This window comes from Elgaria multicarinata, chromosome 2, assembly GCF_023053635.1.
Source record: "Elgaria multicarinata webbii isolate HBS135686 ecotype San Diego chromosome 2, rElgMul1.1.pri, whole genome shotgun sequence".
NCBI classification, from domain to species: domain Eukaryota; kingdom Metazoa; phylum Chordata; class Lepidosauria; order Squamata; family Anguidae; genus Elgaria; species Elgaria multicarinata.
This window is the reverse complement of record NC_086172.1, coordinates 123,806,987-123,825,565: the sequence shown is the minus strand read 5'-3', so window position 1 is coordinate 123,825,565 and position 18,579 is coordinate 123,806,987. Positions and strand designations below refer to the sequence as shown.

At 40.2% G+C, this 18,579-nt stretch overlaps 1 protein-coding gene across 1 annotated transcript in view; it reads right to left on the bottom strand.

Annotated features, from left to right (window-relative positions):
- The window catches only part of PALS1 (protein associated with LIN7 1, MAGUK p55 family member), a 75,810-nt gene that overhangs the window by 37,775 nt on the left and 19,456 nt on the right, over positions 1–18,579 (bottom strand). Inside the window, exon 2 of the mRNA XM_063117565.1 lies at positions 8,366–8,884. Coding sequence (XP_062973635.1) covers positions 8,366–8,768 — 403 coding nt within the window. The 5' untranslated portion in view covers positions 8,769–8,884. The remainder of the gene's footprint in view (positions 1–8,365; positions 8,885–18,579) is intronic.

Genomic DNA, 18,579 nt, shown 5'->3' with positions numbered 1-18,579 from the left:
TGCGTGCACATGCAGGCAGACAGAGAGACAGGCACACATACCCCTACCATTCTATTCCAACCAATGCTTTGTTAAAAGGTGGTCTACTCACAAAAAAGGAAAAGTTTCTCATCAATTATATAGATCTGTTAAATGACAAAAGCTATGTCCCTACCTGATACTCCTTTTATTTTCTGTTAGGAGCTAAGTTGCATCTTTTGGGGGGGGCTTCAGCAGCAACAGGAAAGATATTCAATCTGTATACTACTCAAAAGATTGCAGAGAATAAAAAAGATGTGCAACTGGAGGGGAGGATTCCTTTTCAGGATGACAGGAAAGCAGATTGGAAGGAGGGAAAGGAAATTGTTGCTGGGTCACATTAAATAAATATTATAGGAGGCATCTTTGAAGAGGCTGAAACACATTCTAGTTTTGGGACAACCCAAGCAATTAACAAATGAAAGTCATTTTCTTTTGGATCCTCAGTATCAAAGGCAATGCATGGCATGATTCAAATATGACATATCCTTCATGTAGGTAATTCAAGTAAAAATTGTGAAGTGGGGAAAAAAACAGCTGCAGTTTCTTAGTTTTTATTTGTCACACAAAAGTCCAACTATAGCCTACTTGCATCTTGAAGAGAAATCACAAAGGCAAATAGAAAAAAGAGTGTTCACTATGAACAGGTATTATTTTGAATGTAGATTCACTTTTACTTATCATTAAGCAATACAGGTGAAGTGTTTCATTCATTCATTTAGAATTTTTGAGGATATGTAGTCGTGTGACAAATTAGTGAAGGAAAGAAGCAATGTTAGTGAAGTACCACATCCATAAGTAGATCAGCAATTATGCACTGCCTTTTCTGAATGACTAAAAAATAAAAATAGTACAGAATGTTTTCCATACCCACACATCTTAACAGAATTTGACAGATTTCAGAACAAGCTAGAATTTTATTTTGAAGTTTAGCAAAGCTTTAAATCCTGGATTGAAGAATCCAGAAGCAGAAAGATAGGGTGTGTTGAATGAAAAATGCAAGCTTTCAGAAAAGACATTGCAGTAGAGCTCTTAAGTACTCATTTTCTTCCACTTAAAAAATAAATAAATAAGTATTTCAATACATTCAACTGGATTAGGGTTCCTCATCAGCACAATTGTTTCTAAGGCTGAAAAGTTTAGATTTAGTTTGCATTTAATTCACAAAAATGGCTCACATGGGTAGTTCACTCAAATGACCATGAACTACTATTTGCCCTTGCTTTAATACATCCTTCTATCCCTAATGCAGGAAGAAGGCAACAATGTATGAAATTTCAGTCTTGTTTTATTGTACTACAAACATGCTGATATAGGATACTGGAAGACAGCCAGAGTCCAAAAACATTAAAACAATGGCTGGGATTCATTTCAGCTCACCTTAGTCTTACATCAAACTCTAGTGGTCAGGTGAGAACATATGGAAGAAAATGTTCCTTCCCAAAATGGAGATACATTTTCCAGATTTTAATGATACACACAGTATCAGAGTGTATCTTGACCGAAAAACATTTCTTCGGAGGCTCTCCCCTGTTCCCACCCACAGCATACACACTCCTAAATCTGCATCAACTTAACCAAATGGGTCTAACAATTTCTTGGCTGCATTGTAACAGATTTTATTGTTATACACCTATAAATACTTAACAGGAAGTATGCGCAACAAAAAACAATTTCTGTGTAAACATGCATAGGATTGGGCTGTAATATAATTCTAGCTAAGAGTTGCTAGTGGCATCCTAGGTTTTTGTTTTGATTGCTTAATGCTAGAACTGTTTCAAAACAAATCATAGCAAAGCTTTTAATATTATAAACATCTAGTTGTATTAAGGCCAAGCACTCTGGGTAGTGTCAATAAGGCACAATATGGCAATGATAACTTAACTTGTACAAGGTGGCCATGCCAAACTTTGATACAGGTATATGTTCTTTTGTTGGAAACCCAGGATCCACTGGGGATGCCACTGATATACTAGATGGAATACACTGTACTGATGTAAATTGGGTAGAAACTGTGGTTGAGTTGTATACAGAAATGGTCAGCCAGATCTACAGTTCTCACATACTAACGCTTGCATTTTCAGGTCTTCCTTGCTTCAAAGACTATTCCCCCTCCCTCCGCCCCATGCAGGATACAAACAGGAATTTATGCATTGGCTTGGGGAAAGGCTGCTTTGGGAAACAGGGAGACACACAACATTGTTGTCAAGGTTCAACAGCTAAGCTTATGAAGGTAGAAAGTTCTCTGTCCCCATATAACCTCTTATGGGGAAATAGGCAAACACTTGTTAGTTCCTTTCTACTAAGGTCCCGGAGGGACCTGTATTGGGACCAATTCTTTTCAACTTGTTCATAAATGATCTGGAATTAGGAGTGAGCAGTGAAGTGTCCAAGTTTGCTGATGACACTGAATTATTTAAGTTAGTTAAAACAAACAGGGATTGTGAGGAGCTCCAAAAGGATCTGTCCAAGCTGGGAGAGTGGGCATCCAAATGGCAGATGCGGTTCAATGTAAGCAAGTGTAAAGTGAATAATGTTGGAACAAAAAAAACCCCCAAACTTCAAGTATAACCTGATGGGATTTGAGCTGCTGGTTACCAAACAAGAAAGAGGTCTTGGGGTTGTGGCAGGCAGCTCAATGAAACTGTCAACCCATTGTGAGGCTGCTGTAAAAATGGCAAACTTAATGTTAGGCACTGTTAAAAAAGGAATTGAGAATAAAACTGCCAGTATCATACTGCCTTTATACAAATCTATGGTGTGATCACTTAGAATACTGTGTACAGTTCTGGTCACCACACCTAAAAATATATATTGTAGAGCTAGAAAAAGTGTAGAAAAGGGAAACTAAAATGATCAAGGGACTGGAGCACCTCCCCTATGAGGGAAAGTTACAACAGCTGGGGTTGTTAAGCTTGGAAAAAAGGAGGCTAAGGGGAGACATGATAGAGGTGTACAAAATTATTCATGATGTGGAGAATATGGAAAGGGAGGCATTTTTCTTTTTCTTCCATAATTCAGGACAGATAAATGGAAGTGTTCACACAGCGCATAGTTAAACTATGGAATTCACTACAAGATGTGGTGATGGCCACCAATTTGGATAGCTTTAAAAGGGGGTTGGATAAATTTCTGGAGGAGAAGGCTATCAATGGCTACTAGTCCTGCTGGCTAAGTGCAACCTCCAGTATCACAGGCAACAAGCCTGCATATACTAGTTGCTGGGGAGCGTGGGTGAGAGGGTGCTGTTGCACCATGTCCAGCTTGTGGGTTCCTGGTCGACAGCTGGTTGGCCACTGTGTTAACAGAGTGCTGGACCAGATGGACCCTTGGTCTGATCCAGCATGGCTGTTCTTACGTTCTTTTTATCTTCAATACTTACTTGCATTTAACAAAAGTAACAGGATGGGGGGAATGATAATAAGCAGGAACACAACAGACATAGGGGAGCAATTTAACCCTTTCCTCCTGAGGAAAATCCCTCCTCTGAAGGTGACATTTGCATTGGAGGGAAATTGATGCTAAAGATTAGGCCTGAAGTCAAGAGAACTCCAGAACTCTGGGGCTATGTTTCAGCTATCTGCAGGAGACCTTGTTCACAATACAGAGGGCCAAACTACAACTGCTCAAAACCAGCCTCCATATTGCAGCTGGAACAACTTTAGAATGGCTTGCATCACTGTAACAGCCAGAGGGATTTGATCTCAAGCAGGGCCAGAGATGAAACAAGATAATCAGGAGCAGGTAGCCCCTAATCATTGCTTAAGGTGTGAATGCTGCCCAAATTGTATTTTGAAAACTCTTTGGCAGCAAAGCATCTCTTCTCCATTGCCAATGTACCTATAAAGTACCATCTGGCAGAGTATTTCTAGTTAGTGAAAGGAGTGAAGATGGGCTGTCTCTCCCCAAGATTAAGCCATCCTATACCTGCTGTGATGGCTTTCACACGTATTAATCCTCCCTGCATGACATTTTGACTTACATGAACAGAATGCGCTCATGAGTGAAGGCTGTAATGCAGAATGCAGCCCTTCTATGCATAAACATTCTGTAGCTTTTTCTATTTGAAACTATGAAAAGTAAAGTTTGTGGGAACGGTTTAGATAGAAACAGACTTCTGCTACAGAAAGCAAAACCTAGAAGATAGAAATTATTAAATATTGAATTTGGTCGGGTTACAGGCTTGCAAAAATCAAGTCATGACTGAAGCATGTTTTTCAAGTCACTTCTCTCCTTGTTTGGCAACACAGCTACACATGCAAACTAAATACAACCAAAACCTTTGAAAGCTAGTATGTCAACAGTGTGTCAGACTAATACAGATGACAGTAACTAAAGTGACAAGTTGAAATGTTATTCTGTAGCTAACAAATTATTTGCTGCAAATGAAAGTAAATGGGCAGATTTGCACTCTGTTGTGATGAACTATATTGGATGTAACCATTATACTTCAGATGTTTCACTAAACAATGTTTGAAGGAAGCTTAATTATAGTTTTAATATGACTATTCCGGGTTCCAGCCACTCCATTCTAGTCTCCCTCTCCAAATCTCACAATAATTTTTTAACCTTCTAGGGAGCACTCCTACATCCCCCAGTGTCTGGGGCAACATAGGATTGTTTGGGTTTGGGGCTCCAAGGTCGGGAACAGTAGTCCCCTCCCCGTCATAGCCAGTTGCGGTTCTGGCTACATCTCCACTCTCAGAAATGGAGTGTGGAGACAGGAAAAGGGGCATTCCCAGGGCAGGGAGGAGACTGGGGCATCAGTCACAGGACCACTCCTATGGCTGCCCCAGCCTCCTTCCCTCCCCCCTCCGAAACACCCCTGCTGCTGGACAGGTGAAATCACTCATCTAGCAGAAATGCAGGGGTGTCTACAAAGCAGAGGCAAAGATCACCTCTGCTCTCCAGCTGCCCTTCATTAGATGCTCGGCAACCTCTGAGTACAGAGGCTGCCAATCATCTTCACAGGATTGCCCCCCTAGTCAGTCCTTGATGTATACAAATCTTTCTGTCTGAAAATATAGTTGCTAGGAAAATGTTCTTGAACATCTTTATTCAATTTTTATGTCCCATCTGCTGTACAATATGTAATTTATGACAATAATCCCATTAGGTTATAATTACATACATTCGCAAACAAGATGCTCATCTGCATACTGCTCTAGCATGGGTCATGCAATGCAAGATGTGTGCCAGTCTTTGCAGTACCATAGTGCTGTTTATAATTTCACATGCGTTGTCTCTGGTACTATGTCCAATACCCTTTTCCAGGATGGACAGGAGCGGTTGCCAACTTCTGCATTGTCAGTGTGCATGTGTCAGTGATGTGGGGTGTGAAATTTTCCAGTGCTTTATTTATCCGCAGAAAAAAAATCCATTTCAGAATTTATTAGTAACAATGAAGGGATGCCAATTGCAAATACAATGTTCAGCAAACGTGGCAATTATAACAGTGTTTTCCAGGTGATTATCCCTAGCACGTATGTAACAAAATACATATGTCACTGAAATGCATACATGTCTTACTGTGAAATGGAACTATTCAGTAATGACAGTGAAACTGAAGGTGCACCAACAACCTCAGCGGAAGTAAGCTGAACTCTATTCAAAAAGATGAGTTGTTGTCATGATAAAATTGATTGGTTTATCAACAGTTTTCAGTGCTGTTTTTTTATGCCCGCTAAATTTAAACTATGTAAAGGAAGCACATGCTACTGTCTTTTTTTATTATTACAAGTATTCTCACATGTTCTTCTGCCACTACCCTATCACTGAAAATAACACTCTGGCGCCTGGCAGCCCACTGAATCGCTTGTTGGCAGGTTGGCAGAAGCCCTATGCTGCAGGGAAAGAGGTTGTGCGAAGAGCCTTCCCCACATGGCCTCTTACCCTCAAGAACTGGGTTCCTGCAGGAAGCTCAATGTAGCAGGAAAAAGCATACATGGGGGTGACCTCTAACACAACTTCTTTCCCTCAAGAACTGCTGGCTTGGATGTGAAGTTAAAGCTTTCTAGCAATTGCAGTAATTTTCAGCAGCACAACAACGGTGGGGAGGAAACTTTAACCTTGCCTCCATCACAGCAATTCTCCAGCGTAAGAGGATATCTGTGCAAGCCCTCTTTCCCTGGAAAATGCCGCAATGGGGGGGGGGACAAGGTTAACCCCCCCTCCCCATCCTAGTGATACTGCACAATATTGACAGGGGGAAGGTAAAGCCCCTCCACCATCACAGTGATTTGCAGTAGTAATTGTGGACACACAAATACTCATTCAACCCTTGACCTGAGAGAAGATGGTTTGAGGGCTTTAAACATTTGTTTTCCTTCTTTTTAGTCACTTTAATGCAAGACTTAATAGACAATGTAATTCCCTTTATGTAGAACACGCGCAACATTATACGCCCTTGAGACTTACAGTACTAAGTGCCCTTATTAGGAAGAAAGCCTCACTGAGCCCATCAAGACTTACTCCTGGATTTTTCAAGGGGACTTGCACCCCCCTTGAAAAATCAACAGCTCCACCACATCAGCACTGTATTCAGCATCCAAAGACAAGGAACGCTTCTTCACAAAGCTCTCTTGTTTGCCTACCCATCTATTCCCTCCATGCCTCTCTTTAGTGTAAGGAAAGGTAGTGAGAAAAAGCCAATGAAAGAACACTTTAATCACTACCCTGGCCTCTATGCTAGGGCTCATGGTTCATTGAGGGGGTTAGGAAAATGAGAGAAGCCCAGCAATGGAGGTTTGGGGAGGGGAGATGGGGAGGGAGAGACAAAGAGGGAGAGAGAGGAGAGAAAAACAGACAAGGAAGAAATAAATGGTGGGGAAAAGGCTCCCTTAAGGCAAACAAACCTTTTGCCTTATGACTCAAGAAACAACACAACAGACAAAATAAAGAGGTGCGTGTTGAGCACTGCTTCATTTGGTCTTTTGCTTACATCTCCCTGATACCACACTTTCTTCTCACCTTCTCTCTAAAGGTGCTTGGCAGGTTCCACACATTCCCCAGCCCCCTCCACTAGCACACTGGATAGGTATTCCAACCATACCCTGCCTCCTCTTCATTCTGGTTAGTCAGAGGCATGCAGGAGTGGTCTTCCCACTTGAAGTGTGTGGGCCCAGAGGCATTCTCAGGAAATGAAAATGGCAACTGGAAGCCAGTACTTGCTTTGCAGTGTGCCCAGGCTGCCTGTTAAAGCTAAGTGAAAGACGAAGGGACACTACTGCTGCAGCAGCTTAGTAAGGCTGGGGTGGGGGAGCAAGAGCAAAAACGGGCAGGGTTATTGTGGAGGTGGCGAGAGGGATGGGGAGAAAGTGGGGCAGGGGGCTTTGTCGATCAGGTTGACAATTTGGTGGTGTTCAGTTTGGTCACCAGATGTCCAAGTGGTATCCATGGCATAGAACATTCCTACTTTCCATGTGCCTGATTTCACAGCAAAATCACTGGGATTTTGGCATCAGCAGCCACTTTTGGCAGTAGCAGGAGATGGGTGCAACCCTTGCAGGATTCCAGAAGCTGGTAATGCAGCCTGTACAAGCCCAAGAATTTCCCTTCCCCAGGCTTAAATAGCTTCACTGGCTCCTGGTACACATCTGAACACAATCTAAAGTGCTTACTTTTCAAGCCCTACATAATTTGGGATTTAGATACTGCAGGATTACTTATTCCCACATCAATCTGTCTGTGCACTATGATCACCAACAGAAGCCCTCCTCCAAGTGCCCCCCCACCAGCTGCATTAGAGACAGCCTTCACTACGGTGCTCTCCTCAGGGAACCTCGTGCTCTCCTCAGGGAACCTCGATTGGGTCTACAAATGTCTTTTCAGCACCAAGAAGAGATCATCATCATCATTTATTATTATTATTATTATTTCTTTTTTTCTAGGCTTTGTAATCTTCTGTGATATTGTTTTCTACTACTGTTTTATGTTTGTGTTGTTTACCTATTCTGATGTTTTGTACTTTTTTAGTGGAATTGCAATTGTTAGCTATTCTGTATAATTTACCAGTCTGCACACAATAAGCTCCATATGTAGCACCAGTGGCCAGAAGTTGCCATGTCAGAGGCAGCCATAACAATCTATACTAAGACAGCAATGTTCAAATATATTCTGAAGACTCTCAGTAGAAATGGGAATCAAGCAGCCTTTATCACATTAATGATTCAGGTTGTTTTACATTGTAAGAGGGAAAATTCTATTTGCAGATCAACAGCAACTTAAGTGCAAATTTTTCTCTTGTTATAGTCATCTTCTTGAAAACCTAACAACCTAAATATCAATTTTGGAGCCCTAAAATAGTATTTTATATGTAAGTTTCATTCCATTTGCAATCTATACATACCTAGGATTTTCACAGCGCAATGTGGGCTCTCCAGAATAACTCCTTCTCCTGTTTCAAACATAGGGTTGTCTATTCCAGTTTTGGGAGGGATCTGAGCTAGCTTCTTCAGACGTATAGAAGAATTCAGGTCCAGCTCCTGTTTCTTTCCCTCCTCTTCCCGTCTTCGCCTCAGGTCCTCTTGCTGTTGCCGAATCCGCTCAAGTTGAGCACTCCGCCGTAGTGGCATCATCCTAGTTCCCAGATCGCTAGGGCAATCAACAGCCATCTCTCTGTGCTTCTGAGTCTCCTCCAGAGGTGCAAGATCCACATTTTTTGTTTCACTGTCAGAATCTTCTGTTACATGTCCATTCATATGAGAGGTTGTCATTGTTGTGTGTAGTAAGCTGCACCACTTGTCAGACATAAACTTTATTATAAAGCCTATTTTCTTGACAGTACCACTTAAAATCCATTATAGTTTGAAGCAATTCTTCTGACGCATTACCAAACCAGATGAAAAGACATATCCAGCAACAGAATCTGAAAAAAATAATAGGAGAGTTAATGTGCAAAATCTAACCTATACCTCTTGCCACTATATTCATTTTCTATCAATAAATTTAGCAGGATTACTCAGGCACACAGAGATTTCTATATTCCACCTCTGGTTGCTGCCCAATGGGACACACTAGACTAAAATTTGAAGCCTTGCACTATGTGTAAGTACAAGTAATTAGACTACAAGAGAAAGAGAACCATCCAGCCCCAAACTGAATAGGTGTTCATCTCTGTAATCCATGCAGACCCAGAAATGCCCTGGGCTGCATATGCAATGGACTAGTAGACATGTGCATACACACAGTGCACCTGTACTTGGATGAATGAAAGACGTTGCTTCAGAAATCTTTGTATTGTCCTTCAAGTCTCAGCCTTTCTGGAGCTACCCTTGCTCCAGCTTAAGTGTTCCTCTACTGCAAACCAACAAATCATCCATCTCCACTAATTATCAGTTCCTGATCTCTCTCCTCAGTTCTCCTTGTTATTCGCAATAGTAAGATGGGAGATCAGATTTAAATAATTAAGGATGCAATCCTAGGCATGTTTAGCTGGTTGGGGAATGCTGTGAGTTGTAGGACTTTTTCTTTCTAAACATGCATAGGATTACATCCTAAGATGCTATGTATCATCTTATTTATTTATTTATTATTTATTTATTTCATTTCATTTCATTTCTATACCGCCCAATAGCCGAAGTTCTCTGGGCGGTTCACAAAACAGCAAATAGCTTTGAAAATCATGGTTCTGCCCAGACTTTGAACTAGGAAGATTATTTTTCCCTCTTTACTTTGTACTACAAGTTTTTAAGTTTGAATATTTTGAAAATATCAATGAGCATGCTTCATATTTGTTTTTTAAACTTAATTTATCGCTGAGTGAGTTAGCTGATTTAATCATTTCATTAATATATGATGATTGTCAAGGGCAGATTGACCATGACATTACTGCAATGTATCATGCTTAATAAAACAAGTTTCTGTTTACACTCTTCACTTCCTTTTACTCCCAACTACTTAAACTTAATCACAGAATCTGAAGGAGTGCTTTGTTTATGAAACCTTGTTCTTGGCCTTAGTATATTTTCTTTATTACCAATTAGTGTGTGTGTGCGTGTATATATATCAAGTTGAAAATGTAGCTTACTAGTCATGTATTTCAACATAAAAATTACCTTGTTGGATCATACTAAAAGGGTTCATCTAATCCAGCCTTCTTTTTACAATATGACTAGCTGCAGGCATGACATGAAAGTGATGGCTATTATTTTTATTTCACCCCAAACACAAGTAATAGCCATCTGGCACTTAGACGTATACTGCTGCTAGACATGAATATTCCATTTTGCTATCATGGGGGAATAACCATTGATAGACATATCTTTTATGAATTTGCCTAACCCCTTTTTTAAAAAGTCATCTAAACTTGAGGCCATAACTGTATGCTGTAAATTAATGAGACTCAAATAGGGTTTTGGCTCTGGCAGGGGGCTTCAAAGCATCCAACAAAACAACAGTCCATCTTAAACTCTAGTAGCAACAGCTGTAGCACTTTCAACCGTGATTATGCTCACACTGCATGACAGAATCATATCACTTAGTGGACTACATCCAACTTTACACGAGTGGATTTCCGCACGCACAACAGAAGTTTCCCTTCCCATCCTCATAAGAAGTTGATAGCCCCAATTTTCTGCGACAGATCTGGGGTGCACAGTGACTGCAGAGGGAGAGGAAATTCGATCTACCTGCAATGCCCCTTCAATCCACCACTGAATACAACCCTACATCAGCAGGTAAAGTTTTGTCTGCTTCTGAAAACCAACTCTGTCCATGTTATGTCATTTAAAATTACAACTGCCATTTATGTTACAACTGCCACCCCCAATGTCAATATAATCTCGATAGGTTGTATTTAAGGGGAGGGGAACATTCAAGAGACCCCTCATCAAATAATTCTGCTTAAAGTGATAGTCATCGGAGAGAAGTTTTCCATTACTTTTTCGATAATTGAAAAGTTTAGAGCAATGAAAAGTCTGCTTCTTCTCAAGGCTCTAAGTATTCTATAAATCAAAGCATCTCAAGGTTTCACAGACAGAGATAAACCTGCAGTTTGTAGAATGTTAAGCCTAAAAGACTTAACCCATTACAGGGTAATCGCTCACAAGAAAAAGGAATTAATTTCATGTTGCTTCCTAGAAGTGTTTTAGATATTTTCCCCCAAGTATTGTATAGGCAAGATAAGAAATTATGCCTACACTAATAGAAACTGCATCCAGTTATACAACCTAATATGTACATTACAGCCCAGATTAGAGGCCACAATTAAATATTGCATAACTTTGAACCATGTAAAAAGATCCTTCACAGAATGGAAGTGGCACCACAAAGTGGCAGCACATGTCCACTAAAACAGCCTTGCCCAACCTGGTGCATTCCAAATGTTTGGGACTACAATTCCCAGAATTCCTAACCATTGGCTAGGTTAGCTTGGGTTTATGGGAGCTGAAGTCTAAAACATCTGGAAAAAAATCTTCTCTTTTTGCCCCACTGTAAATTGACTGGCACCAGAAACATCACTGTTTGTGCTGTATACAGTTACCACTATAACACAGTCCTGAACCCTTATACGTACTTTTTGAAAGAAACGAACAAGGAATGTTCCAACATTAAATTTGTATTGTACATTTCAAGACAGACAAGAGAACCCAGCCATTAAATGCCTATACCCTTACATTTCAGATATAGTTCACACTATATTGGTCACTAGGAACAAACATTACAACACAAAGTTCCAGAAATCATCATCACAACATTGATTTGGTTCACACGTAACACCAAACCATGGCTTGGCACTACAAAAGCAAGCCTTGTGCTCATGCACTTCCTCCTCCCATCATGCTGTTCACTTAGAAAAACTATGATTTGCACTTGCCCTCAAACCTTGTTGTACAGTCCTGGTTTTCAGGGCAGTCACAAGCCAAGTACTAACTAACTAAGCAGAGCATACAAAGGAAATAGGGAGAGAAGAGTATGTAACCACAGAACTAATTCCTGTACCATGGCTTGGTGATCTAATCCTTAACTATTCAGCAGCTGCTGCTTCCAAGTAGTGGATATAACATTTCCACGAACTTGTACATGTAGATTTGTATAACAGAACAGCAAGACTAAAAACTATCACTGTTGCTTTGGAAAGAGCACACACCATAAACAATTATGTAACATTAAATGGTGACCCATAAAATAAACATAGTACACAATAATTTGTCAATCCAACTATCAAGCAAGGTTTCTATTGCCTTCACCTACAGGTCCTATGTAAGGATCAAAGTTAGGACTGCCTAATTATAGTACCCGATATATTTTCATTTATGAACAGACTTTGGATCCAAACCATTCATTATGTTTTCAACTTTTGATACCAAACTTTTGCTTGGTTGAGTTTGCTGGAGCTGACAGCAGGGGCATGGCTGCAATTTTCACAAATTCCTCCTTCATAATGCAGCCCTGAGGCTGGGGAACCTTCAAAAGAGCACAAGAGCTGGCAGCTGCAGGGGAAAGAGGGTTATCAGCAAAACTCACCTCCACATCCTTCAGTGGGAAGGCTTCATTGTGCCCTCATTCCCTTCACAACTGGAAGGAGCCCTTCATTTGTGGAGGAATATGCCTGGATCCAAACCACTGTTCTCAGGAACAGAAACCTTCAAACTGAGTCCTACAATCCTTTTTTCCTTGAACATTTTATGTTATGAAAAGCCTGTACAATTTGTTGAGTTCCACAGAGGTTGTCAGACAGGACTAGAAAATGTACTACTAGTTTAATTGTAACCTATCACATGAAGTTAGCAAACAATGTATTTTTTACATATCAATTTTCTTTTACATATCACCATTTTTAACGTATCAAATTTGGGAATATTAAATATTTTGTAATATATCAAAGGAAAATGTTTTGTAAAACATCAAAACAAAATGGCTTCAAACAAGTTAAAAGGCAATCATAAAGATTCAGGTTAAAATTTCATTTCAACAGGCCATCAGCACAAACTGCCTTTAGAAAAGCCACAATACTTAATCTGTGAAAGACAAACTAGCTTTGGTGTTTTGTAGTCAAATTTAGTTATTGATGAAAGCAGCTGGAGGAAAATAACAAATATCCCAAATCAGATGTATTGCTTGTTGTCAGTCACACCAATTTAGTCAGGTCAACTTTAATCTAAGACTGAAAGCTCGAGCTGATTAATCACACCAGTTAAGCAATGTTGATATGCCTATTTGGGGATTCTCTCACTAGCTATTATCAACTTTGTGTTCAAAGTCACTTCATACTTTCTAATAAATAGTTAAAATATTCAATTGGGGGAAAATGAAATGATGAAGGACGCTGAATGTGCATGTGCATTATGGAGTTAATTTCAGCTATTGCAGCTTTTGCCTACCCATATAAATTTATGGTACCAGCATTGAGTAGATACTGAAATAGTGGAATGTGGTTTCATTCCGTTAACTTCCTCTATGCCTCCCCACCTTTGGGCAGCAGCTGGAACTTCTCATTTATAACAGATTAGCATTCCGTTGGCACTCTCTAGAGCTGAATGTTTGTTCCCATAGCAACAGCTTTGCCAGCTAGCATGCAACTCATGAAAAGAAAAGAAAAAAACCTTACAGGATAAAATCACACTCAGTCTTCCTTCTATCTTTTCAGATGCTTCTCCTATGATTTTAGGCAACAATGATTAATTAGCCTCTTAAGCCTGTAAATCAGAAAATTAGATGATTACTCATATGAAAGCTGTACAACATCTTCCTACTGGCTGTGTCAGGCTCAGTTGGCAGATGGCTAAAGCTTCCTAGTAAGTAGTAGTAATGATGCCAAAACCTCTAAAGAACAGCACGTAAACTATCTGCTCCATTTACGTCAGTCATTTGAGACCACTTAAATACTAAATGACTCAGGTGAAATTCACTTCATGCAATAGGCATAAAAACAGATTCAATTCAAAATATTAATTATTTGGTTCAATTAGACTATATCCACTAGCAAACCTTGATGAGTGGACTGTTTAAAAGCGCAGCTATTTCTTACTGCCCCCCATCCCCAGGAAAGATATTCCCAACATTCATATCCTCTAGATCTTATCCAAAAATAGGGGACAAAATAATTCTACAGTTACAGAATAATCCTTCTCTCCCCAACCAATGCTATCAATTGTCCATCCTGGAGACAATCACACATCAGCTCCTAAGCACAGGTAAAATGACCATTCACAATCATTGTTTAGAAAATATAACTGAGTTTTAGGTGTCATTTTCAATTAGATCCAAAGAATTGTGTTTCATACGCACAATGGGCTTTCCCACCTTCCTCCATGCTGTACTCCTCATGCACTTCAAAAAGCTGGTTGATAAACGAAACAAAATCCAAACTGGTACCACAGCGAGAGATTACATTCATAGGGGCATGACTCAATGCCAAAGAGGGCAGGTCATATCTATCCATAGATCGGTGCCGAGCTTTAATAATTCTAACAACAGAGATTTTTAATGCAGTAAAAGTTTCAGCATACAAAATTCAAAAATTGCTCAGTCTAATGTCAGCTACGATGGCGGTGGTCGAATATGCACGTTTCAGAATGAGACCTCTGCAGGTTTGGTTCATTCATTGCTTCAACATCAATCGCAATGCACGGACAACATATTTTCAGTTGCCAAGCGAAGTGGGCCAATCATTGCGGTGGTGGATGGTCGAGGAGAATGTATTAAAGGGCATTCCATTTGCATGTCCTACCCCATCCAAAATACTGACTACAGATGCGTCGATGTCAGGTTGGGGAGCCCATTGTGGAGTGCTCAGGGCACACGGGATGTGGAATGCTCAGGAAAAGATGTGCCACATCAACTATTTGGAACTGAAAGTGGTGGAGAAGGCATTGAGAAGTTTCGAGAGTCATTTAAGCGCAAAGGTGATTCGAGTAGCATCAGACAACACAACTGTTGTGGCGTATTTGAACAAGCAGGGAGGAACAAAATCCTCTCTGTTGCTACAATTGACAATGCAGATCCGAATTGGTGTGTCGACAGAGACATCAGGATTGTGGCCATGTAGCAGGGACGGAAAATATAGTTGCGGACAGGCTGAGCAGGATGACAACATAACCCACAAGCGGGAGATACATGCTTCGGTGCTGACAACATTGTTTTCTCGATGGGGAGTACTGAAAATAGAGCTTTTTGCAACAACAAGCAATACAATGAGGGAAGCTGAGCAGTGGAGAATTGACAATGTACAGAATCAAAAGACACTTCAGATCTGAACCAGTATTTTTCTAACACAGTGATCTGGTTCACATGACACAACAGCCCATCATTGCTTAATTTGCCTGCAGGGGCTAGCACTGTGGCATGGCACCCGGCTTGTTGTGGGTTATCGTGTTGGGCAAACCCAGATGGCAGGGGCTGTTTGAGGGTTAGACAAAGAAGCCATGGGATATTTGAGGGTTGCCTAAATCTCAAACAACCCCTGCTGCCCGGGTTCACAATATGACAAGCTAGGCGCCCAACAGCAACACGCAAAAATGGCACCTGCAGGCAACTAGCATAATGAGAAAGCCCCCAACACTAAATTGAGACATGGTGGGCTGTTTTGTCATGTGAATCAGAGCAGTGAGTCCTATGCAGAGTAGACCCATTGAAGTGAATGGGATTTAAGATTTACTAAGATTGTAGTGCCTGAATTTGCTTTCCTTCCCCCCCCTCCTCCCTCCCAATTCCCTTTCCTTTTGTGTCATGTCTTTTAGATTGTAAGCCTGTGGGCAGGGACTGTCAAATACTTTTGTAAGCCGCCGTGAGAGCCTTTTTGGCTGAATGGCGGCATTAAAATGCTTAAATAAATAAATATAAATAAATTTAAATTAGTCATGCCTAATTTAAGTTTCATTTATTTCAGTGGATTTACTCTACATAGGACTAACTTTGGATACAACCCATTTTTAGCTATCTCAGTGTAACTACTTAGAGATGTACTTTTTAAAAAAACATCATTTTTTAAAATTTGGAAATATAACAACAAAACAAAAACAGGTGGAATCACAAAGAAAAACAAGAGGAACATATAAAACATATCCATACACAATAATCATTTACATCATCCTTAATTTTAAAAAAAGGAAGAAAAAAAAAGAGGGGAAATAGATTTGAAACGTAGCAGGCCATACATCTAAATAACCATCCACATGAGATTAATGTCTGTTGGAGATAGTGATCAAATGTAACAAGAGCAGTAAGATCTTCAGTCCACTGAATGATAGGTGGTTGGTATTTATCCTTCCAAGCTTGAAGTATCTTTGCAACAGTAAGTGCTCTTAGCATCTATTTATTTATTTATTTATTACATTTTTATACCGCCCAATAGCTGAAGCTCTCTGGGCGGTTCACAAAAGTTAAAACCACAATAAAACAACCAACATGTTAAAAGCACAATTACAAAATACAGTATAAAAAGCACAACCAGGATAAAACCATGCAACAAAATTGATATAAGATTAAAATACAGAGTTAGAACAGTAAAATTTAAATTTAAGTTAAAATTAAGTGTTAAAATACTGAGAGAATAAAAAGGTCTTCAGCTGGCAACAAAAGCAGTACAGTGTAGGTGCCAGGCGGACCCCTCTGGGGAGCTCATTCCACAACTGGGGTGCCACAGCAGAGAAAGCCCTCCTTCTAGTAGCCACCCGCTTCACTTCCTTTGGCAGGGGCTCATGAAGAAGGGCCCCTGTAGATGATCTTAAGGTCCAGGCAGGTACATATGGGAGGAGGCGTTCCTTCAAATAACCTGGCCCCAAACCGTTTAGGGCTTTAAATGTCAATACCAGCACTTTGAATCGGGCCCGGACCTGGACTGGCAGCCAATGAAGTTGTAAAAGGACTGGCGTAATGTGATCTCGCCAGCCAGTCCCTGTTAGTACCAGCCTGTTCTGTACCAGCTGAAGCTTCCGGACCGTTTTCAAAGGCAGCCCCATGTATAACGCATTGCAGTAATCCAAACGAGAGGTTATCAGAGCATGGATAACTGTAGCTAGGCTATCTCTGTCCTGATAAGGGCGTAGTTGGGATAGTTTTATATTACAGGGTTGTAATATAAAAGTGTATGAACATCCGCAATCACAATTTTTCAAGAACAAAAATTATATGAGCAATGACTTCCAACCAACAGCGAATTTATCATGGGTTGCCACAATCGGCTACAGAGCCGCTTGTTAAGAACACATACAAAAAAACAACCACTGCGCTGCTCTTCACGATCTCACCAGTGCCACTTCCAGCCCCCCTTGCCAATGATTGCCTTGCCACCGATGTCCAAACAGCACTTTGGAGGGACAGCCATTTGTTTCCCATCTTGTTTGTTCATTTGTTTTTTCAGTGATTCTGGACGACACAAATGTGTTCGTAATCTTTTATTCCCCCCCACAATTCTTTCACAAGTGTGCACTTGCCCCAGCACAATATATGTAGTCTTGCTTTGTCAATGTCCTCATAGATTGCAGCTGTCAACAGGAGCATTGCAGTGGTAACATACAAGGAAATTGACAAGATGAGGCTGCATATAGGGTAATTTGCACACAGAACAGAAAACAAATCAAGATAATAAAATTAAAAAAGGAACAGAAAATTACATCTGTTAAAGTAGCAATTCCGTCAAGTACAACATTCTTTAAGAAAAAAACAACAGGGGAGATTATTCATGTTTCAAGAAAAGCAGACCAAATATCCATATATTTATCCAATCGTGAGCAGCGCCATACTCCAACCACAGTGTTGTTAGGTTCTCAGTCCATTCATTGCATTATGTGAAGTGAACATTTATACTTCCAGTGTAGTAATATCAGTCTTTTGGCTGTCATAAGGACTCAAAAAATCCGTTTGCACTGACCATACATTAGCTTCTGGGAGACTGGTAAATAATTTAGGAAGACATGCACATCATTCAATATTAAAGATTGTTCCAATATGAAGTTTATCCTTATTAGTAGCTTTTAAATGGATATTGTCTGTTTTTATGCTTTTTATGGTTTTACACTTTGTACATTTGTTTTTAAAGTTCACTGTTTTTAATCTTTGTAAACTTATTATTTATTAATAAATGTAATAAATGTAATAAATAATAATAATAATAATAATAATAATAATAATAATAATAATAATAATAATAATAATGGCTTCATCCCAAAAGGACGCAACTATTTGGCATTGCCAAAATATGTGAATAAAAGGAACATTAGGGGTGTTACATCTCCAACAATTATGTGAATTAGACAAGTGTCCGTGTTTGCCAGCTAAGAGAGGAGATTTATAGCTGTCATTATCAAATGTGGAGGCCAAGCCAGAGAAACTGCAGCTGGATTCCTTAGTTGGCTGGGATGCAAGCAGAGTCAAACAACGCGGTATTGGAGTCACAGAGCAGGGCTTCCAAATGCAGGCTGAGTTGGGGCCACAGTCCAAAGGGACTCAGTTCAGCAGGGAGTCCAAATGCATGAAAAGCTGGATAGGCTGAACACTGGGGTGTGTGGATTGTTTCCCGCATCTTCCCTGAACTGCTTTGAACCTTTTAACACCTGACATCAGGAGCTCGCAATTCGTTCCCTAGCTTTCGAGCTCTGGCAGACTGCTGATGCTGATCTC